At 47.4% G+C, this 22,969-nt stretch overlaps 4 protein-coding genes and 2 pseudogenes across 4 annotated transcripts; 2 read left to right on the top strand and 4 right to left on the bottom strand.

The window, feature by feature from the left end:
* The first annotated feature begins 3,414 nt into the window (after positions 1 to 3,414).
* On the top strand, positions 3,415 to 3,553 carry LOC125527648 (small nucleolar RNA Z247; annotated as a pseudogene).
* Positions 3,490 to 4,235, top strand: LOC147962073 (uncharacterized). The gene is made up of 2 exons (XM_087536147.1): positions 3,490 to 4,021; positions 4,195 to 4,235. The coding sequence occupies exons 1-2, from the start codon at positions 3,490 to 3,492 to the stop codon at positions 4,233 to 4,235; spliced, it is 573 nt and encodes a 190-aa protein (XP_087392273.1).
* Positions 4,236 to 6,051: 1,816 nt separating this feature from the next.
* LOC147962072 (desmethyl-deoxy-podophyllotoxin synthase pseudogene) lies at positions 6,052 to 7,942 on the bottom strand (annotated as a pseudogene).
* Positions 7,943 to 8,303: 361 nt separating this feature from the next.
* On the bottom strand, positions 8,304 to 12,023 carry LOC147962071 (uncharacterized). The gene is made up of 4 exons (XM_087537725.1): positions 10,051 to 12,023; positions 9,321 to 9,438; positions 8,980 to 9,167; positions 8,304 to 8,666 (listed from the first exon to the last, which is right to left on the bottom strand). The coding sequence occupies exons 1-4, from the start codon at positions 10,237 to 10,239 to the stop codon at positions 8,304 to 8,306; spliced, it is 858 nt and encodes a 285-aa protein (XP_087393851.1). The 5' UTR covers positions 10,240 to 12,023.
* A 137-nt stretch (positions 12,024 to 12,160) lies between these two features.
* Positions 12,161 to 15,130, bottom strand: LOC147962070 (uncharacterized). The gene is made up of 5 exons (XM_087537724.1): positions 14,695 to 15,130; positions 13,637 to 13,793; positions 12,886 to 13,112; positions 12,609 to 12,782; positions 12,161 to 12,514 (listed from the first exon to the last, which is right to left on the bottom strand). The coding sequence occupies exons 1-5, from the start codon at positions 14,887 to 14,889 to the stop codon at positions 12,428 to 12,430; spliced, it is 840 nt and encodes a 279-aa protein (XP_087393850.1). The 5' UTR covers positions 14,890 to 15,130; the 3' UTR covers positions 12,161 to 12,427.
* A 1,560-nt stretch (positions 15,131 to 16,690) lies between these two features.
* On the bottom strand, positions 16,691 to 22,536 carry LOC147962069 (PX domain-containing protein EREL1-like). The gene is made up of 10 exons (XM_087534045.1): positions 22,141 to 22,536; positions 20,913 to 21,041; positions 20,358 to 20,456; positions 19,958 to 20,050; positions 19,766 to 19,874; positions 18,833 to 19,647; positions 18,476 to 18,640; positions 18,145 to 18,387; positions 17,702 to 17,920; positions 16,691 to 17,293 (listed from the first exon to the last, which is right to left on the bottom strand). Exons 1-10 carry the CDS (start codon positions 22,267 to 22,269, stop codon positions 17,012 to 17,014), a joined length of 2,283 nt encoding a protein of 760 aa, XP_087390171.1. The 5' UTR covers positions 22,270 to 22,536; the 3' UTR covers positions 16,691 to 17,011.
* Between the last annotated feature and the right edge of the window lie 433 nt (positions 22,537 to 22,969).

The following is a 22,969-nucleotide window of genomic DNA, read 5'->3' as shown; positions in this document are numbered from 1 at the left end:
TTGAGGTCTTGACTCATGGTTATTGGGTTAGAGGTGTTTGGAAAAAGAAATTTCGTCCGTTACAGCGCACGAGCCCTATTGCTAGTAATAAATAGGGGGGGGGGGGGTAAGTTTCTTGGTCCGTCATGAACTTTTGCACAAAACCTCTTGATTTTTATGAGAATAAACCCACAGCCCATGATTTCGTACGTTAATTGTGTCCGCTGCACACAAGGGCTATATCTCATAGTATAGCCTGGCCACGCCTCTGGCGTGTCGAGGTCGTGTCTTGTACCAGCACTGTTGTATGGTTTTCTGTTTCCACTGTTCTGCACGGTCTTCTTTGGGGGTTTATTTCTTTGCTTTTCTTCGTCGGGGTTTTGTACTTCTTTGTTTCATCACGGTTTTCTTTGTTTTTTATTCTAATTTATTTCTAAAAATGTCTACTTTTACACAATATATATTTTCATTGTACCAGTGGAACCTTTTTTTATACAAGTCGGCCATTTTATAAATACACGATGTACATTTTCTTGACACATGGTTTGAAAAAAAATCGAATACATGGTAAACCTTTTCAAATACATGTTGACCATTTTTTAATGACATAAACAATTTCCTTTTTTCCATTCCTTTTTACAAACACATGTCTATATTTTTCATGCAAAATCTACATTTTTCAAATACATCAGGAATGTTTTTTATACATGTTTAACAATTTTCAAATACATGACTATAATTTTTTTTAATATAGGTTTTGATTCCTACTGTTTTTCGTACGCATTGAAATTTGATATATACATCGAAAATAGTTCTTTGTATACATTTAACATTTTTCAAACACATGATTTTGAGAACGTTTTAAACAAGTTTTTCAAATACACATTGAAACACTTTTTTTATGATATGAAAGATTTTTATTAAAATCTGCAAACATTTTTCTAGATTGCATAAACATTTAAAAAGACATGCCATGCACATATTTTTTAAACATTTCAACATTTTTTAAAATGTGATGTACATTTTTTGAATGGTTCAAAACATTTTTTGAATTACACAAAGTTTTCAAAAGTTGTAAAAAAAATGTCACGTGCATTTGCTGAATCATGTGAATACTTTTAAAAATTTCACAAACATGTTCCTTAATGCTATCAGTTTTTAGTTAAGCTAAACAATTTATTAACTATGCTAAACCTTTCTCAATTTAAGTTTGTTAATGTTTGAGTTACTGATGGTTTGAAATATATGTATTTACAATGTTTTTGAAAACAAGACAAAACAATGAAAGAATGAAACAGCAGAAGCGAGATGAAACTGTATCGAAGCTAAATGGGCTGACCCATTTATGGTGATCCCTCGCATAAGCGAGACTAAGCGCTGCCCCGCAAGACTTATCACGAGATGAAAGCACTCGCGTGAAAGATTTCCAAGCATGATTTAGTACAAGGCCAGCCTTGTCGTTCGCTCACTCGCTCGTGGTTGCTTCTCTAATTCGTCACTTTAGTTTTCTTTCCTTTTTTTCTTCAATTTTCAATATTTCTTCATTGGTTTCTTTGGTTCTTATTTTTTTTTTATCTTTGGTATACGTCGGTTACTTTTTAGTTCCTGCACCATTATTTTTTTATTTTTCTTCCTTATAATTCGTTTGTTTTCTTGATTTTTGGTGTTTTCAATGGTTTCTTATTTTCTTTAATTGTTTTTTGGCTTTCTTCGCGGTGTTTTCAAAACAAGTATATATTTTTCGTACACACAGGTATATTTTTATACATGTCTAAGATTTTTCAAATAAATGATTATCATATTATAAAATATATGTTTTGATGCCTATCATTGTAAAATTTTATGTACATAACTAATATTTTTATGAGTTTTGCTAAAACACACCTAGACGTGCTTTAAGTATTGCACATCTAAGTCCTATGCCATTGATTTTACGCAAAGATTCGTGCAAGCATTTTGTTTTTTGCCTTTTTCCTTTTTCGTTTCAAGTTTGATTGAGTCACTTACATGGACAATAATTAGAGCACACCTAGATGTGCCTTAGAACAATCCTATTTTAATAGATGTTTCACATTTTTCCAACTGAAGGTTAACATTTTTGAAAATACATGTTATGATCTCTATCTTTTTTATATAAATTATATTTTTATGTACATATAAACATTTTTATACACATTTAATATTTTCCAATATATGATTAACAGTTTAAAAACAATAGTTTCTTAAAACACCTTACACATTTTTTATACATCAGGAACATTTAGTTATACACATTTAACATTTTTTAAGTACATGATAAACAGTTCCGAAAATAATGTTTTGATGTCTATCTTTTTCATACACATTGTACATTTTTTGTATACATATAAACATTTTTATACATGTTTAACATTTTTCAGCATATGACTAACATTTTTGAAAATATAATTTTTGATGTATACTTTCTTCCACTAGTCCTTGTAGTACACTTTCTGAATACACTAGGAACATTTTGTATACCAGCCTGAAATTTTTCAAATGCACGATCAAGATTTTCTTTCACATACATAGTGTGATACCTAATTCTGTTCATATGGTTAAATAATTTATGTATACATCAGAAATATTATCAAATGCACATTTAACATTTTTTGAACCCATCATTAACATTTTTTCAAACTTTTATGTACAGTTTTTTTAATGTATGTTAAGTTATAGGCTTAAGTTGTAACGTGACAATACGTAATGTGTGCGTGTTTGTACGTTGAGTTTGTTGTATCTAGGCAGGTTGTTAGGATAGATAGATCCTCTCTTGTATAGCCTTGGAGTATGGATCAAGTCTACAACAACCTAGCCGCATCATGTAACCTATTGCCTATATAAACACGCACGCGTCCCTGCTGAGAGCACACGCTTCCAATCCTAGTTCTTTCATGGTAATCAGAGCCATCCTCGAACACATCCATGGCAGCGTCGTCTTCAAGCTCCTTCCCGTCCTCGCCATTCGTGCACGCTGCCACCGAGAAGCTGACGAAGGGCAACCAAGCCCTGTGGCGCGCGACGGTGCTCTCGGCCATCCGTGGAGCGCAGATGGCCAAGTACCTTGACGTCGAGCAGCAGCCACCTCCCATGCAGATCGATGTGACCTCCTCCGATGGCAAGACGACGGCAAAAGCGCCGAACCCTGAATTCCAAACCTGGTATGCACAAGATCAACAAGTCTTCTCCTATCTCCTGACGACTCTTCCTCGCGAGATAGCTATCCAGGTCGCCTCATGTCACACCTCTGCTGAGCTCTGGAACACGGTGGAAGGGATGCTTGCATCCCACACTCGTTCCCAGGCCATCAATGTTCGGATCGCCCTCGCAAACTTGCAGAAGGGCAACTCCTCCATCACCGACTACGTCGGGAAGATCAAGTCCCTCTACGACGAGCTGATCGCTGCAGGGAAGAAGGTGGACGACGACGACGACATCGTCTCCCACATCCTGGCCGGGCTAGACGAAGATTTTGACCCGGTGGTGTCGGCCATGTGTTCCCGGGTGGAGCCGGTGACCGTGGCTGAGCTGTTCTCGCAGCTGCTGAGCTTCGAGACGATGCTCAACCTTCACGGCGGGGGTTCTCAATCCTCTGCCAACGCCGCTACCCGAGGCCGTAGAAATGGTGGTGGCGGTGGTGACCGCGGCCGCAGACAAGGCGGCAATGGTGGTGACCGCGGCGGGCGTGGCGGCTACTCCAAGTCTGGCGGACGCGGCGGCGGACACAGCGGCAACAACGGCGGCAGGGGCAACTACAACAACAATCATGCCTCCGTCCCCAGGGTCCAGTGCCAGATCTGTGGCAAGATGGGCCACCCAGCCTGGAAGTGCTGGAAGCGCTACGACGAATCCTATCAAGGCGTAAAGGAAAAGTCGGCCAACCTCGCTGCACCGCAGTACGGGGTGGACACGAACTGGTACCTGGACAGTGGTGCCACTGATCACATCACAGGAGACTTGGAGAAGCTGACCATACGCGATCGCTACGATGGAAACGAGCAGATTCATACTGCTAGTGGTTCAGGTATGGTTATCAAGCACATTGGTCATTCAGCTATTCATACTCCTGATCGAGATCTCCTCCTAAACAACATCCTTCATGTACCTCAAGCCAACAAAAGTCTAATCTCTGCTAGCCGCCTTGCTGTTGATAATGATGCTTTTGTTGAAATTCATCCCTATTCTTTTCTTGTTAAGGAACGGGGAACGAAGAAGGTGCTCCTTCGAGGCAGGGGTAGAAGAGGACTCTACCCAGTTAGGCACACGGGATCCGACGCCAAGAAGCACATGCTCAGTGTCACCAAGCTATCCTCGGATAGGTGGCACCGGCGTCTAGGCCATCCATCTCCTCTTATTGTTAGCAAAATCATTAGCAAGAATAATCTCCCGTGTGCAAATTCTTTCAATAAAGATTCTGTTTGTGACGCCTGTCAAAAAGGCAAAAGACACTAGTTGCCTTATCCAAAGTCAATAAGTGAATCAAAATTTCCTTTAGAACTTGTGTTCTCTGATGTTTGGGGTCCTGCTGTTGAAATAGTAGGAAGAAAAAAAATACTATGTGAGTTTCATTGACGATTTCAGTAAATTCACATGGATATACTTGATCAAACACAAGTCCAAAGTATTTCAGAAGTTTCATGACTTTTAAAACCTAGTAGAGCGTCAATTTGATCGTAAGATCCTCGCTCTACAAACAGATTGGGGAGGAGAGTATGAAAAGTTGAACTCCTTCATCAAGATAGGCATATCTCATCACGTTTCGTGTCCTCACGCTCACCAACAAAATGGGTCAGCTGAGAGGAAACATCGACACATTGTCGAAGTAGGTTTATCCCTTCTTGCTCAAGCCTCTATGCCCTTAAAGTTCTGGGATGAGGCCTTCATTGTGGCAACCTACTTGATAAACCGAATTCCTAGCAAAGTCATCAAGTTTGAGACACCCTTTGAAAAACTCTTCCATGAAAAACCCAATTATTCCATTCTTAGAATCTTTGGGTGTGCTTGCTGGCCGAACCTAAGACCCTACAATAATCATAAACTTCAATTTCGTTCTAAGCAATGTGCTTTTCTTGGGTACAACAATCTTCACAAAGGGTTTAAATGTCTTGACATATCCACTGGACGAGTTTATATTTCCAGAGATGTTATCTTTGATGAAAATATTTTTCCCTTTGCTAGTCTTCATCCCAACGCCGGCGCTCGTCTTCGTGCCGAAATCCTATTACTTTCTCCGGAGTTATTAAATCCTTCTGATCATGGGGGTGAATGTACTGATGATCATGTGTTTAATAACCTTAATACTGCCACTAACGGAGGCTGTGCTGATGAAAACAGTGAAAAAAACAGCACTCAGAAACGTCATTTTATGCAGCAGATGAGTCCAAACAGGTCCGACACCAGAACCGAGGCGGATCCAACTGCCGTGCCGGATCCCGAGAGATCTGGCGGCGACGCAGACCCTGGCGCAGAACCTGATGCAGGCGCCCCTCCGACACCGCCAGGCGCTGGGCCAACGGGCAGCCAGCCGACGCGCAACACGCAGCGCCGGTCTCCCGTGCGGGGCGGCAGCCTCGATGCAGCGGGGCCCTCCTCTGACAACTTGCGACGATCGGGTGGGTCCGGGTCGCTTTCCACCCATCTCCTGGCACGCGGGTGCGTGATCCCACGTTGGATTCGGTGGACCCAGCCTCTGGCGCACGGGCATGCGATCCCACGCCCGACCGGGCGATAGCCGAGGAGGATTCTCTGCTGGTACGAGGTGACGGATCCTCTACGACAACCACCGGATCTCCTGTGGCTACACGCCCGAACACATGGGCTAAAAAAGGTATATTTAAGCCTAAAGTTTTTAGTGATGGAACTGGCAGGTATGACAAAAGTTTCAAAGTTGCAAATTTTGCTGCCACTCAAGAACTTTGTAATCCAGTAGAAGCTTTGCAAGATAAAATTATTTACGCAAAAATTTAGTATCATCTTGGATATTAAAAAATCTCAACAAATCAAAAACAATGATATGGGTGATGAACAGATAAAAAATTAGAGAAATCACCCACCTTGCTTTATTCAAGATGCAAAATTTAAATAATTAATTTGTCTAATTCACATCTAGATGTTTTTTAAAGATGTCACATCTAATCCCCCACAAATAACGCAGCAGCAAGAAACAAAAAAAAAACTGGGACAAAAAATAAAAACAGACCACAAACATAATGGATATCAAGTTAGATGTGACATAACTATGTTACATCTAGATATGTGTCCTAGACAGACCCTTAAATAATTTATCACAAGCAGGTAATTTTGAGACAAATTTGCAGAGACGCAAGCTAGACGAATCGTTGATCGATCTCCACGTGCAAATTTATTTAGAGAGGTGGCACGATGACGGTAGCATGCAGCCACAGGTCGTTCTTCATCTTCGCCGTGACCCCGAACGTCTCCGCCATGTCCAGTTCCACCGTGCCGCCGGGGAGCTCCCAGTTGAAATGGAAGAGGAGGCTCGCCAGCGCGAGCTCAATGACGGCGAGCCCGAACGTGATCCCGGGGCACATCCTCCGACCCGCGCCGAACGGCAGGAGCTCGAAGTCTGTCCCCCTGAAGTCCAGCGCCGCCGCGGTCCCCTCCTCGAACCTCTCCGGCCGGAACTCCTCGGCGTCCGCGCCGAAGGTCGCCGGGTCCCGGCCGATGGCCCACGCGTTGACCAGCACCATGGTGCCCTGGGGCACGTCGTACCCGAGGACGCGGGTGGCCTCGCGGCTCTCCCTCGGGAGCATCAGCGGCACCGTCGCGTGCAGCCGGAGCGTCTCCTTGATCACCAGCCGCAGGTACGGCAGCTCCTGAAGGGCCTCCTCCCCGACGTGGCTCTGCCCGGCGAGCGCGCCGCGCACCTCCGCCTGCGCTCTCCGGAGCGCTGCGGGTTTCCGCATCAGCTCCGCCATGGCCCACTGCAGCGTCGACGCCGAGGACTCGCTCCCGGCTCCGAAGAGATCCCTCACCACGGCACGGATGGTCCCGATGTCGAGAGGCGCGGTACCGCCGCCGTCCAGAAGCACGTCCAGGATGTCCTCCTCTTCCTCCCTGCCGATGCCGGCCGCCTTCCTCGCGCGTTTCTCCTCGATGACGCCGTCCATGACCCTGGACATCTCCTGGGCTGTCGCCTCCACCTGGCGCGACCTCCTGCTGAGCGCGCGCGCGAGGCGCGACGACGGGAACAGGTCGGCGAGGCTGAACCCGGAGGACAACCTGAGGCCCTCCTCCAGGCACGCCAGGAAGGCGTCGCGGCCCGCGATCCGGTCGCCGACAATGACGCGCACCGCGGCGTCGACGACGTACGTGCTGACGAGGGAGCTGACGTTCACGACGTCCCCGGACGCCGCCGCGGCGGCCACGGACGCGACGAGGGCGGCCGCCTCGGCCTCGCGCGTCGCGCGGAACGACCGGACCCGCGGCGCGCCGAGCAGCTCCGTGACGCAGAGCTTGCGGACGCGGCGCCAGTGGTCGCCGTACGGCGCGAGAGCGAAGCCGAGGCCGTCTCCGGCGAGCGTGGCGATGGTGTTCGTTCTCGGACGCGTGGCGAAGGCGACGTCGTGGGTCTTGAGGACGTCCCTCGCCGCGGCCGCCGACGAGGCCACGACGACGGGGAGCTCGCCCATGCGGAGCAGCATGAGCGGGCCGTGCCGGAGGGCGAGGTCGCGCATGGCGCGGTGCGGGAGCGCGCCCACGAGGTGGTGCATGCTGCCGATCACCGGCAGCTGCCATGGCCCCGGAGGCGGGTTCAGATTCAGCGGCACCCCACCATACTTCTTGCGATGCCGACTGAGCTTGACTAGGAGGAAAAGAGGGAGCAGCAGGACAGCGGCGGCCAAGAGCAGGCCATGGTTCTCGTGGTTCGCCGCCATGGCTTGGGAGTTGGGACCATCCTATGGAGCTTATATGTAGGAGCTAGCCATTGTTGCCATTGTTGCTCCCAAAATGGACTGGTTTTCGTTGTAGCTGTCTAAATCATCATCACTTAAGAGTAGTTTAGTAGGCCTGATCAATCAGCGTCTTATTTGTTAGTAAAAGCTAATCACTTGTTGCATTTGCATCTCATCCAAAGTCAACCAGTGGTGTTGCCAGACATAATACCCAGTGATCACCATCATATTCACACATGCTCGTCCATGCTACCGACACGAATTCGAAAATATCGCGCCAACATAAACTGCACAAAGATGTTTTCTTGTATATGACTCCTTCGACAATCGCAGCTTCAGGATCTCGCGTCAGAGTCAGCACATAACCTTCAGCGCAGATGCGGTGACCGCCTAGAAGACGTCGGGGTTGCGGCGCCCAGGTATGCTACTCTGTTGATTCGCCCTCCTGAGATGGAACGACAGCAAATCGTTCATCCCATGCAACCAAAGGCAACACAAGAGCTGATGAGCAAGCAAAGCCATGGAGAATGGAGATGAATGGCAGATTAAGGCGATACGTTTTCGACGAGTTTCACAGACCTGCAGCTCCTTGATCTGCTGCTGGTACTTGGCGACGGTCTCATTGAACTGGGACCGCTCCTGCACCATGTTCTGGTAGTCGTTGAGCCGGTTGTGCTGGATGACGACGGCTCGCTTCAGGATGCTGGCCTGCTGAAGCAGGGCTCCCAGCATCTGCTTCGGTATCTTGTTCTCCTGGATGGATGGAGCAAAAGGAGAAAAGCCACACAGGTGAGCACATCGATATTTCCAGAAACACATCTCAGAAGAAGCCGGCAATTTGGCAGCATCAACTAACCCCTTTCCAGAAAAATAAAGCGTATTTTGCTTTTCTATAAGCTAATCCAATAACATATACTTTATGGGGGCACAAATTTGATATCATTAGATTTGTGCCCCGTGTTGTGATTTTCTAACTATTGCACTGTCAATGTATGAACTTGGACGATTATGATATGCAATGTTTTCGAACGGGAGGGTATCAAGCAACTGCGGATGCATTAGTTACCTCACGCATTTTCTGCGCTTCATCAGGAGTACTGCAGTTTGCGGCAGATTTGCCGAACATTTCAAGTATCCTGAAGGCTCGATTCCTGGCGTCGTTCAGATCCGAAGCGGACGACATCCCCTTGACAATTAGCTCCGCCCATTCAGTGCTGTTGGTTGGAGCATTCATCACCGGCGCGTCAGATGCCACTGCGATTAACAATCGTTCAAGAGTTAGAAAAGATGCACATTGCAAGACTAGTTCTGGTCTATGAAAAATATACATCTCTGGACATTACTATCAGTATCAGATAACAAGAGGAACAAGCAGATGGGCTTCTTTTTCAGTCGGGTCGGCCATACCTCCAGATGTGGAGGCACCGGCATTGGTCGTCGCTGAATCCGATGCCAAATAATCCCTGAAGCTTCTGATGGCAGCGTCCAGGACATTTCCCGACGCTTGGAGATAGCCTCGCAGAAGCTAAAAATTCCCCCAAAATTACCCATTAGGCGTGTACAGAGCAACACGGTGCAAATCGGGGTTCTCAAGTCCACTGTTGTGACACAAACCAAAGCTGTATCAGGGTTTCAGAACACCATGGAAGAACTTGTGTGCACAAGGAGAAAACAGATGTACATGCTATTTGTTTTGAGATATTTATTAGTTCAGACAGTTTATTTCTGATGAATCCTAAATTTAGCCATCATATGTGAGGATTCAAAGTGGAATGATCCCTGCTCATGGGTGATTCCTACCCTGCTTCCTCTGTAACGGTGTATACACTGAGCGCTTGGCTCGCGCAAGAGGGAAAATCGTCGTGGATGATTCTTCTGAACTACTGATTTCCAATTCCATCAATCTCTGAACTCTGGTCTAGTCTGATTCAAGAAAGGGGATGTGAATCGACAACAGGAAAGAAAATTCAAGATTCAAGGCACTATCTTTCTTGCGGCGTAACCAAGCTCAATCAGTTCTTGCGGTCAACTAAATGTCTAAATCGGCGGGCTCTATATTCCTGCGCATGGCCTACCAATCAACCGAAAGAACAAGAAGCGAAAGAAAGAGGCACGGCGCGGCGGCGGGGGCGGGCACCTGCGGGTCGGCGCCGGGGAAGACGGACTGGAGCGCCTCGACGGGGTCGAACTCCATGCTGATGCCGAGGTCGGCCACCGCGGCGGACGGCGAGCTCCGGTCCCGCTTCGCCTGCAGCAGCACCTCGAAGGGGTCGTCCAGGAAGGCCGCCGCCCCGCGCTTCCGGGTGCCCTCGACCTCCGCCGCCATGGCCGGCCCGGCGAGAAAGGGGCCGGGGCTTGGATGACGACGAGCTTGCCGCGCGCTCCTTCGTTTGGTGTCCCTGCTCTCGATGGTTTGCGGTGTGGCGAGGCGAGGTGTGTGGCCGGTGGATGCGGGCGGGGCGGGGCCGTGACTGTTTATACTCTCAGGCGGGCGGTGGCGGCGGAACGGCCGTTGGGAGAAGAAACCAAAGGTGCCCAACGGGCCGGCCCGGTCACGGCACTGGGCCGTGCTGTGCCGGCACGTGGGCTTCGTCCCTTTGGAAAATCGAGAAGAATCTGAGAAAATAAAAATAAAAAAGCGAAAAACTAAAAATGAGGCAAAGTGTTATATGGGATAAATACTGAGCAGGATTAGTAGTTTTTTTTAACATCGGTACAGACGCAAGCGCTCATACATACGCGCGTACACTCACCCCTACATCTTGAAATTTACAAAGTCATCGTAGGCGCCTCGTCATCGACAGAAACGTATCCTCCCACTAAAAGCGCATCGCCGGAAATCCTGAAACAAATCTAGGAATAATGTGAGCACCAGGACTTGAACCCTGATGGGCTGGAGATACCACTGTCTCTCTAACCATCCAACCACAGATTGATTCACATTAGTAGTTGCACCATTAAAACCATCCATCCCTCAAAAGGAAAAAGAGTACAAAGCTTACTCTAAATTATAAAAGGATAAGAAAACCACGGCATGTCGTGCCGGCCCGCTACTAAACATGTCATGTCGTTCCTGGCACGCGGGCCTCACCTTAACGGACGAGCACGATGTGCCGCGGGCCAGGCATGGTTCATTTAGTCGCATGCCGGGCACGCGTGCTCGTGGGCTGGCCTGTTTGGTCGGGTTGGGAAGAAATGCACAATAGTACAGGATACAAGAGCATCTCAAGCAGATGACACAAAAATAAGGCTAGTGCCTAGACCCCCTTTTTTTTTACATATTTGGGCCCAAAACAAAGCATCAATAGTGCTGCAAAAAAATTGGGACAGCCGCATATTTTCGGCCTCTCGTGCTACAACAACAATACAAACCAGAATGGATGTTGTATTTACACTGTCAGTTTGCGGGGCTAGTAGTGAAATTTCCGTACATTGTTCCTCTACTTTTTTTTTTCCCTCTTGTTCGTTTGCTCCCATTTCTTCTTGCTGAAACGGTTTCCTGACAGGTGTTCCTTGCTCTAAATCCACATATAACCAATATGCATCAGCCGGTCTCACTGGTCTCGGTGGACGTAACTGATACTCAAATGAGATCTCAGCCCATTCACATAGCATTATACACCAAACCAACTCGGTCAATATTAAGAGTGTCATAAGGGTTGGATGCGGAAAACCAATGTAGTATTTCCTCACAAATTTGAGCCAAGTGTTGCTTCTTTAAAAGACCTTAGCGCCTCAACCACACATCGGATTTTCTGATGATGTAATAATTCTGCTAAACCCATCAGCTTACTCTGGCGGCGCAAAGAAGGCTACGGACGACGCCAATGGCTTAGTGGACACGTCAGCATGCGGCAAAATAGGGCTATGGGGCACGCGACGGCGGGGATGAGCTTAAGGATGGTGGTGGCATTGAGATGGAGCTGGTGGGGTGGGAAGGGTTCGGCACGGCGGGTGGGATGGGAAGGGTTCGGGGCGGCGGGTGGGGCGGGAAGGGTTCGGGGCGGCTATTGGACGCAGTGAAACTTCACAAGCCAAAAGAAAGATGGCTTTGGTTTCAGAGATAGGCGGGAGGAGCGAGCCGAGGGTGTTTTTCTAGGGCTCTCAGAAATTTTGTTGAAGTTTCAACAGTTTTGAGGGATCTGCTAGAGGTGCTCTAACTCCCAACATGACAGTTTTAAGGGCTTATTGAAAATATACATAATTCAACGCAAAACATAAGCAAGTTTCAGACCGAGTGACAATCATGCAAAGAATCGGGATTGTTTTGTATATATATTAAATACGAAAAACCGTTTAAACGCAGCACGTTTGAACCAGCACATCATCTATCATGGGAGCCTTGCGCCCCATCCCACGGCCAACGGGGTGGTCAGCAAGCCAACATCCACCCAACAAATCCCAGACAACAACATTTTCTAGTCATCTTCATCATCATCATACGGCAGAGCACCGCTATTCTCAACTCTCAATCCCCAAGGGCCAGGGCTCACCATCATCACCCTCAAGCCAAATTAGAAGACGTCCGGGTTGTAGCGCCCGGGCATGGAGCTGCTCTGCTGGGCCTGCTTCAGATGCATCTGCAGCGCGTAGTTGTTGATCTGCGACACAAAGTAGATTCTTCAGTTCATATGTCATCAAACAGAAAAGGATGTGTGAATTTGCCGAAAGGAGGGGCCTAGGGTCGATCGTCACCTCGAGAGTCCTCAGCTGCTCCTGGTACTGCAGGACGAGCTGCTTCAGGCCCTGCACCTCGTTGCTCCGCTCGTCAAACTCCTTCTGCCGCTCGTGCTGGATCGCCACCGCGCGCTTCAGGACCGCGTTCTGCGACAGGACGGCTGTCATCTGCTCCTTGAGCATCATGTTTTCCTGTTTTGCCAAGAAAGGGGAAAACAGGATCTTGTCAGGCATTGCAATTCCCTCCTTGTAATCCTAAGGCTATTTATTTCCTCAAGACATATTTGGTGGGTACCTGATGCAAGCTCTGCGCTGCTTCAGCTCCTGCACCCTCCAGGATGGACTTCGTTAAGGCTTCAAGAGCTCTTGACGCACGGGCCCGCGCGTCATCCATGTCAGAAGCATTTGACATCTCCCTCACAAAAAGATCAACCCATTCAGGGCCACTATTACTTGGCTGTTGGCCATCTGCAGCAGGTTGGTGTTCAGTAGCTGTGTCCACACCGCCGCTGGTAACAATGCCTGCCAACATATGCAAAATTTGTTGTTCTTGTTAATATGATTCTAAGTTCATGAAATTAACAAAATGTGCTAGGAAATAGTGAGATACGACTACTCATATGATGTTCAATACAGAGCAGTCATGTAGTATGCAATAGTGCAAGAAATCGAGTGCTTGGTGCTACTGGATAGACAGATGAATTGCTATTCTACTCAATGCGAAACATATAAGAGTGGGCAAGGGTGCGGTGATCTGAATATATGGGTAGACAATCACATACAGTGACATGCATACTCCAGAAGTTCTTATGACACAAATGGATCCACACATGTTCTCTGTTCTGATTTGACAGCACATGGCATTGTAGAAATATAACAACAAAATAGAAGTAAATGCAACCTGCAGAGATTCTATATATATCATACGAAGATAATAATATTGCAGTGTTTGGAGTGTGTTGTTAGTACAACTAGGACAAATGCATGAGGAAGCATGTTACTACTATGTACCCTAGGAATGGAATAGCTTTTAGAGGAAAATGAACCTTCAACAGATGGCTGAACTGCTGTTAGCCCGTTTTCAAATGTGGATCCAGTGGCTGGCAGGTTAGCCTGATTTGACTCCATGAGGTGCAGCTCCTTCAAACTCTTTATTGCATCATCCAAATCATCTCCAGACGCTTCAAGGGCTCTCTCAAGCAGCTGAAATCATTATGAGAAACCATAGTCAGCTATATGAACATAAACAATAGCAAACATCTGCACATTTAGTCAGTGGTACAGCGATTGAGACCATAAACTATTGAGCTCATAAACTACAGAAGCAATTGACCCCATCAGGATTCTAAGAGGAGGGTAAAACCAGGTCAGGGTCCCTGGGGGCAGGAAACCCCTGCAAGTCATCCTTAGCACACGCAAGCGCACAATACGCAAGTAATTACCCGTCTTGGGCTGGATTCTTAAGCATGTACAGTATTACATATGTATCAAACTGAAGTAGAAGCAGCTACTTTTCCCTGTATCTGCCCTTCTAAGCTTCCCAGGAATGCCATAGTATACTAAACTCATCCTCAGTCAAAAAGAATAACAGGCATATGCGTTCTCAATTGCATTTTTTCTGTCTACTAAAAAAGACCAATACTTTTCCCTCTTGGTCCAGAATCGCAGGGCGGCCTCCCCCTCAGACCGGGTTGACGCTGACCGAATTCATCAGAACCAAGTTGTGTTTCCTGACCACATCGGGATGCCTTGCCCCTGCGCGACCCAGGCTGAATCCATTCAGATTGGGGTTGCTTGCACGCCTCCCCTTGCACATCCACATCAGGCAAGGAGACGAGCACGCGTAAACCTTTGGGGATCTAGCTTTCGGCATCGAGGCGCCCGTAATAGCAAATCTCAAATCTAGAAACGGCGGACAAGGCCCCGTCCCATGCCATTCATCATAATTGAAAGTAACGGGGGAATCCGCCCAAAAATGGCCGGGAAATCTAGCCGACGAATCTACGAGGGAACGCCTAAATGAGCCGCCTTTCGGCGCCGGAGACTCGGAAACTAGGTCAAATCGAGGGGAAAAGTGAAGGGAAAGCGGGGGTGTGGTCTTTACCTGGGGGTCCATGGCGGGGAAGGCGGCCCGGAGGTGTTGGAGGAGCGCGTCCCGGCGGTGGTGGTGGTGCGCGTAGCGGGAGCGCTTGGGCGCGGGGCTGTGGCGGGGGGAGGGAGGGGAGGAGGAGGCCTGTTGGAGCAGCAGGTCGTCCGCGAAGATGGAGGAGGACCTCTTGCCGCAGACTACCGCAGACATGGTGGTGGCGCCGCCCTCGTCCTCCTCCCGGTCGCGCCGCGTCTCGCCGCCGTCCTACTGCCCGCCGCCCATCCGTCCGTCCGCCCCCCCGATCCGCCGCCGCCTCCGCCCCGGTCGTCGCCCGCCGCCTGGCCCGGTCCGGGAGGGTGGATGGGCTTTCGGGTCTGGTCGGGCCGGACGGATCGCGACGGCGGATGGATGTTGGCTGGGGGGAGAATGGCGAGGCTCCTCCGACCCTCTGACCCCTCGTATTTATCGGAGGGGGGCGCTGGCTGTCCCTTGTTGTCTACGCTTGCGTCGAGAATTACCACCTGCCAATTCCAGCGGCGGGACGCGGCTGACAGGCGGGCCCCACCCTGGCCGGGGCACGCGCTTTTCCCCCGGCGACGCGGCTGACGGGCGGGGCCCACGTGCGCCTTTCGGTCGGGCTACTCTCCGATGACGGTCGCCGTGTCGCCCGTGGGAAGGAGAAAGCCAGGACGATGGGATGACGCGGCGCCATTATCTTTTATTATTATTATTATTATTATTTTCTTTTGAGAATTATACGCATCTACGAATGTTTTTTGGCACTAGCAAGGATTCCTTCATATGTTTTTAGTTAGTGTTTGAAACGAAAGAAAATGATTCCTTCATTTTTCAATCACCGCCGCCGCAACCAGAGATCATTTCCCATTATTAAAAACAAACAAAAAAAACACGCGCACACACAGGAAACAGCAGGATCCGGGGTCTCCTTTTCATCCGAAAGGGTTTAAAAACAAAAAAATTAAGACCAATGTAGCCCGGTGCGGCCACCCGCGCGTCATGTCATCGGGCGCCATACTCGTGGGTGGTCGCACCCCTTCTTTCCAGCAACGGCCACCAGTCGTCGTTGTCACATCGCGCGGAACGCCCCGATGCGGGAGGTGAAGCGGCCACAGGCGAGATTAGTGGTTCTTCCCTCTTTATAGCACGTGAGGTTGTAGCTGAGTGACAGTGGATGAAGCAGTGGTCGGTGGAGGGAGGAGAAAGGGGGCGAATGAGATGAGTGTCTAGAGAAATGATAAGGATAAGGGAGGGTAAAACGATGTTGCTAGGGCTCACGACACATGCCGCGTGAAGAATGTGACGGATTTCTTCTAGAAATCAGTCGGGTGAACCGAAGCATCTCCGTTTATAGAATCCTGTATGAATTTGCAAGACATGACTCGCGGTTCATACATTTTATCATATTCTTGTTTTCTTTACTATCATGTGTTTGAACCGGAGAATGAAAGATTCTACTCCCTCTGTACCATAATATAAGATCATTTTCCAAGTGATCGAAGAATAGCAAACATGAATCATTAGGTTTCACACACAAAAAAAAACATTTTCATTTATTGCATGAATTTCAAGCACAAATGCGAATTTCATTAGGCTTCATGTAAAAAAAATTCCATTTCTCACATGAAGCAGAAAACATATTCACAACTGGTCACAAGAATTCAAGACGAAGCGGAATGCAGGATGCTTTCAATTCTCGCATGACTTTCAAGAATTTCAAGAGCAAACGTGAAGTTCGTTAGGTTTCATGTAAAACCATTCACTTCTAGCAGGAAACAGAAAGCATATTCATAACTGGTCACAGGAATTCAAGATGCAGCTGATCAACAGCTCGGCAAAATGCAGAATGCTCCATGAGAGAACACAATTCTTTCTCAGTTACAAAGTCAAAACAGCGCAAAACTCCATGGAAGAAGATTCATCTGGAGCAAACTGCGCAGTGGAGTTCTCACCTCACCACCTCAAACATCTACACAGAGATAAAGCAATCATGTATACTAGCAGCTCTGCAATTACATATATAGAAGCATGGCACAAAATGGGGACTTGTTTATTTTCTTTCTATCATCATCACTCAGCAACAGAAAACCTCCCCACATCCATCTAAATATATATATTATCCTCCCATGGATTTTCCACGTCAACAAGCAATAACACAACACCACGACAGTACCGCCTCCACGCCGAGACCAGAGGGGGCAGGACAGTGTGAGACTCCTCCTGCTGTTACTCTGGCAGTATACTCATCATATCAACTCTCATCAGGCCGCATAACTAGGGGGGCTAATTCACAAGGATATATACACCGGCGTTTCTATCTGTCCAGCAGCCAATTGAGGACCGTCTTTTTTGGGACGACTCCGTCGGCGTCTTCTTTCTCCGGTTTCACGGAGGTATTTACAGCGTTGCGGATCACGGAGTTGAGGTGCATCCTCAGCTGCGCGTTGTCGATGAGCAGGTCAGATAACATCTTTGTTGTCTCTTCATCGGTGAGGCTTGAGTCTTCGCTGCCCATGGTAATTGAGGATTTACCATCGGAATTTTCGCCATCATCGGAAGAGCCCCCCTGTTCGTCATCCAGTGCTAGATGCTGAGCCTACAGACACCAACGTAAAGCAAGGATTTTCCCCACATTTTAAATCAGCAGGAAAGATAGTAAGTACGTACATTAAGATATTGAGATTGATTGCGCATGTTCCAGACTGTACTAATTAGCTGACAGGTAACACATTCATGATCAAAACTTGGAACGAGGGAAGTCTAGCTACAGTACTTTCAAGTTAAAATAAATGCTATTTCAATGACGGCTGCAGCTCCGAACCAAAAATGATCTGTAAGTAAAGTCTTTCTAATACAAAAGTAGGACTCCAATGGTCCAAGTTCTCAACTGGAACTCGAGCTCCAATTTACGACTTTGGCTTCTATACGACAAGCTAGAGCTGGAGTTTGACAAAGCAGGGCTTCATGTCAAATGAAAACAGCCTACCAGAAGAAGAAAATTTACCTGAGCAACAAGAAGGCGTATTCTATTGTCAGACGTCGCCAGAAGGTCTAGTGCATCAGGCAAAGATGATGGGTCAACAGTCAAGTTATCTTGTTCTTCTGCAAGAAATTTAGCACTACATTCTTGTAGACGCTCACGGAGCAGTCGGCATTCATGAAGCATTTTTTCACGGGATGACTTCACACGTGCTGACCGCTGCTTCTCTCTATTAATAATCCTCTGAACAAATGGAAAATAACTAAAAATTAGAGAGAGAGAAACACTGATCACATACAAGTAGGATACTGTTAAGGAAACATTGATGAGTTGGCATATAAATAATTGGTTTAAAGGTGTAAACAGGCATAACAGGGTTAATCTGGTGGCAGCAAGCCTCTACCGATGTTAAATATTGCTATTGTTGCAATTCTCAAAGGAGGAATGGATTATAATTTTACGAGTACCTCTAGTTCAGTCTTCTCCTCAACATACTGATTCAGCACTTTCTTCATCTCTCTTTGAGAATTCCTAAGGGACTTGACTTCTTTAACAAGAACCTTCATATCTGTTTTAGACTTTGCCTCAACTTCTCCAAGCTGCCGTTGCAAACTCTCAACTTCTTTTCGTTTCGTTTCAAGTTCTTCGGCTAACTCTTCTCTATTACCACTGGCGGTTGCTTTCTCTGACTCCACACGAGTTTTCTCATCCTGTAAGTAAATAGAGGAAGATAATCAGAATCCTCATAATATGATGAATTAAGAAATGCTAAGGCACAGGAACAGTGAAAAAACTGACTTGTTCCGCCTTCAGGTTTGACTCCATCTCAGAGTACTTCCTGCGAAGCTCGTCCATATCCCATTGCATCTGGGTAATCCTCTCTCTTTCAGCTAAGATAGCTTGATGTAATGTGTCTCTGCCTTTTTGCTTTGTAGCTTCCAACTCACCCTCCAAGTCTTTTACCTGCATCAGAAGTCATCAGTGGAAGGAAAGTACCTAGAAGCCACATAATAACTATACGAGGCCCAAGAAAGTCCACTGAATGCCAATGAAAAACGCATAAAAGCAACAAAAGACGCTTGGCCTAATCCTGTAATACCAAGAGCCTGATTTACACTAAAGCATAGAAGTTAAATATCAGATAAAAAGTGATACCTTTGTGGAAAGATAATCTTTGACTGCTACTTCCTGATTTAGGCGTGCTATGAGATCCTCCATATCAGTTTTTGCTGTCCCGATTCTTCTTTGCATGGTTACCAAAAGTCTACTCAACTTCTGTCTTTGATCAGTTGGAAGGATGACTTGGGCATCCATATCATACAAAAACTGCATATCTACACCAGCAAGATTTTCTGTTTGACCAGTTTTTGCTGTCCCGATTCTTCTTTGCATGGTTACCAAAAGTCTACTCAACTTCTGTCTTTGATCAGTTGGAAGGATGACTTGGGCATCCATATCATACAAAAACTGCATATCTACACCAGCAAGATTTTCTGTTTGACTATGTCCATCCACACCACTTGGGACATCCACAGGACCATCCCATAGGGAACTACTAGCCCCTGGAGTTGACAATTCACTTCCTCTTAAAGAACTCAAATCACTGCCTAAACTTTCAGAAGAATCCTTCCGAGCATGACCAGGGTTAGAATCACAATCCTCTTCAGAAACTACTCCCTTGGAAGACTCTACTGAACCATTCCTTCCATCATGTTCTGAAAAGACAAGACCCTGTTTCCTGCTTTTTGACACACTACCAGCATGCTGATCAGACTGACCTGATATAGATTCTCCCAGCACACCGTTACCAGTTACTCCTGTCAGACTGATGCTACGAACAAGTCCTGGGTTTATTTGACTGGGCTCAGAGAGGGCACCTGAACCAGGATCATCAGAATGACGAGAAGAGTCTGTACTGCTTTTTACTGAAGTACCTGCTTCGGGGGGACGCTGATTCCAATCTTGGAAATCTGAATTCAGTAAAATGGAAGAATTCAATTGTCGATTATGATATTCAGCACGCACAATTAAGACATGGATCAATGCACACACAGAAAAAAAATCTTCAATATGGACCGATGCACATACATGAGCGTGCGGCGGCTTCAAGTTCAAGAAAAGCAGCAACATGAGCACTTCTTGATAAGTCAATATCAGAAAGTAGCTTTTGCATCCACTCCTCCAAAGTATTCCTTCTCTGCAACCAAAACATTTTTAGAACCACAAGTTCAAAAGGCAAAGCACAACAGAATGTAGCAATTAACAATGGGTACAGCTAACCTCTTCTAGAAGCAACCTGCTTGAATTTATTCTTAAGAAGGCATGTTTCGGTGGAGCAGGGGGGATGTCTTTTCTGGGAAAAGCACGCTTAAGCTGAAATATGGGAGAATTGTAGCATGATGAGTGATGATATAAACAAAATCTTGCATTATAGCATTACAAAGCACATAGTCATCCTTTCTTCTATCAGGAACACATCAAATATGGAAATATGCCATACAATTGTTATACTCAAGAAATATGCATGCACTTGAAAGCAAATGACACTGCACCAACTATCTGAATGCACATTGTGTGGGTGAGAAGCGAGAGTACACTCATAAAATCACAAAATGCACTCCACGGCTTTAACATGTAAGACATGTGAAACAATAACATAGCAACAGTTGTATTAACTTACATCAGAGCACAACTTTAGAAAGTCACTAAACCTTCGAAGAACTCCATGGCTAGAGCTAACGCCTTCTGGTGATTGTATACCAACATGTATCCTGTAAAACTGTCCTTTATGGGCATTAAAGAAAGGTCATGGAAAAACAGGAACATTTAGATGAAGCAAGACCACAAGCAAATTTGTGTCCTAAGCCTATGAGGCCAAAAAATAGAACAATGTGACGTGCAAGATATCATCTACAACTTGGAATTCTTAAATTTAAGTCCATGTCTCCATGATATACTAAATTTTATTAATACATCCACATGATATGAACTTAGATAGCCCTCAAGTAAAACTTCGATATAGGCTTGATAAATGCCAAACCATTTTTGTCTTTTTATTGATCTGTCGAAATTTTATCACTTGTATTTCCAACTAGCTCATTTTGTTATAGCACGAAGTTTTAATACTGGTGACGTGTCAATTACTATCTGCAGACATGTAACAAAATTGATTGACTAAACTCCTGGACCGACATAAGTGAGAAAAACAAGAGGGTAAAAGATAAACGATACTCACAACTATAGATTTCAAGAAGTTGTCAGAGGCTACACCGGCTTCGGGTGTTTGAGCAATCCAAGAAGGTATAGTCACACAGTAACTCCAGCCTGTTTGAGGGTTATGTGGCCATACGGTGTTCCTTCCCTCCTGCGTGCAGGCAATAAATATGAGCTCGTAAGAAGGCTCAGATAATGTACAGAGCATTCTGTTGGTAACGCCCTCATCTTTGCGACGGAACCTGTTCTAAAAAATAATTCACTCTTCATGCAACTTCCTAATTGCGTACGCACTACTAAATTTTGCTAATTAAACAAAATATCCACTTGGTTCGGTTGTGCATAGCAGTTAATTTCTTTCCTTTTTGGGTGGGAACAAATTCAATGCATGGGATTAGGCAAAAAAAAAATGCAGCAACCATACTGCATGGTGCGTTACTGCAGAGGATCGCAACCCCTAGTAATAAGGGTCAGGGATTCTCAGTGTATTAACCAAGGTGTTTTTGAGTACAAAGGCGTTATTCAGTTGGTTGTGTAAGACCATTTCTGGCGAATGCACGGTAAGGATGTCTGTCGCTCAAACAGGGGTACAGGCATGATCAGCACACAACATAGGCAGGCCTAAGAGGTCAATTCAATAGCACGCTCGGAATAATAAAAGAAGGACCAAACCTACATCTACCATGAGATGAATTAACCTAGTTATGCACTCAAATGCAACTATCAGACATAGGCTCGGCAGGCGAAGCTACAGCCCACTCAGGCCGATAAAATTCATAAGCCCAACAGGCTGGTAAAATTCATAAACCCAACTTGTTGAGATTCAGAAGTCTGAACCCTAGCCTGGGGCAAGCTCCAAATCACTAGTCACTGAATCAGTAACCGCAGGCAACTTGGCAACACTTAATTTGCAAAATCCCAATGCAGATAGATCCTATCCCCAACATTAAATACATCGGCGGACTTAACTAGCTGCTGCCGCGGACCGCACATCCGCAACGAACCCGAGCTGAAACCCTGCTCGCCGCCCGCTCGGGCGATCGGGTGGAGAGCAACCCCGAGAGCGGAAGCAATCCAGCGGCAGAATCGGACACGGGAGCGCCGAATCTGACGCTTGCGGGGAAGGGTCAGAAGTGGCCAGCGCCACCGGGCCGGCCGGCGCGGCGCCGGCCTCCGGACGGATCAGAGCGCGGGCGGGATCGAGGCGGGGAATTCAGGGAGGGGGGAGGGGGATCGCGGGAGCTGCTTACCCATCGCTTGGGGGGCGGGCTCCAGTCCATGCCGAGCGGCAGCGGCGAGGTGCCGTCGTGGCGGTGCTTCGGGGGGCTGCCGCGGGGCGTCCTCCTCGCGGCCGCGGACGACGACGACGCCGACGCCATCGCCGGGCCCGCTGCCTCTCCCTCCTCCGGGGCGGGGCGGGGCGGCGGGATCGAGCTGGGGGCGGGGTGGGGCGGAGTCCTCCGCGCCGACGGCCCCGAGAGGGAGATTGGAGCTGGGGCGGGGGCGGGGGCGGAGGCGGAGGCGGAGGCTCCCGCGGCGGTGGCGAATCTAACTGTCAACGCCACCCTCCCAGACCCAGCAGCTTCTTCGCCGTGGCGTTGGTGGGAGTGGGGGGATGGGCCGGCCGGGCGTGGGCGTGCCGTGCGGTGCGGCTCAGCCTGGGTTTCTCAGCCCAGCCACGCGGCTTGGACAGGGAGGAGATGAGGAGGTGGGACAGGGTTGTCAGACACGCCACGCCAAAGAAAAAAAGGAGGTAACTTTCTTTTTTCCTTTTTCCTTTTTCCAGAAGAGCCGAAATCAAACACCAGTACACAACCCTAGAAGAAAAGGAAAATACAGTCCACTCCTTGGGAGTCCTTCATCCTCCCTACCCCGCACATGTCGATTGCGCGTGCATCGGCGTTGCCGGCGCTGGAGTTATGTGCCCTTGCCGGAACGGAGAAAGCGATATCCACGGATCGGGGAAGAAGAGAACCCCAACTCCAACCGGTATATACATCTCGTGTTGCACTTATGTAAGGCCAAGCGGCGGTGATGCTGTTTGGCGCGTTCTGGATGCGGACCTCGGTGAGGAGGTGG

Source organism: Triticum urartu, chromosome 7A (assembly GCF_056163025.1).
Source record: "Triticum urartu cultivar PI428250 chromosome 7A, HENAU_Tu73, whole genome shotgun sequence".
Lineage (NCBI taxonomy): Eukaryota > Viridiplantae > Streptophyta > Magnoliopsida > Poales > Poaceae > Triticum > Triticum urartu.
This window is presented reverse-complemented; position numbering and strand designations above follow the sequence as displayed.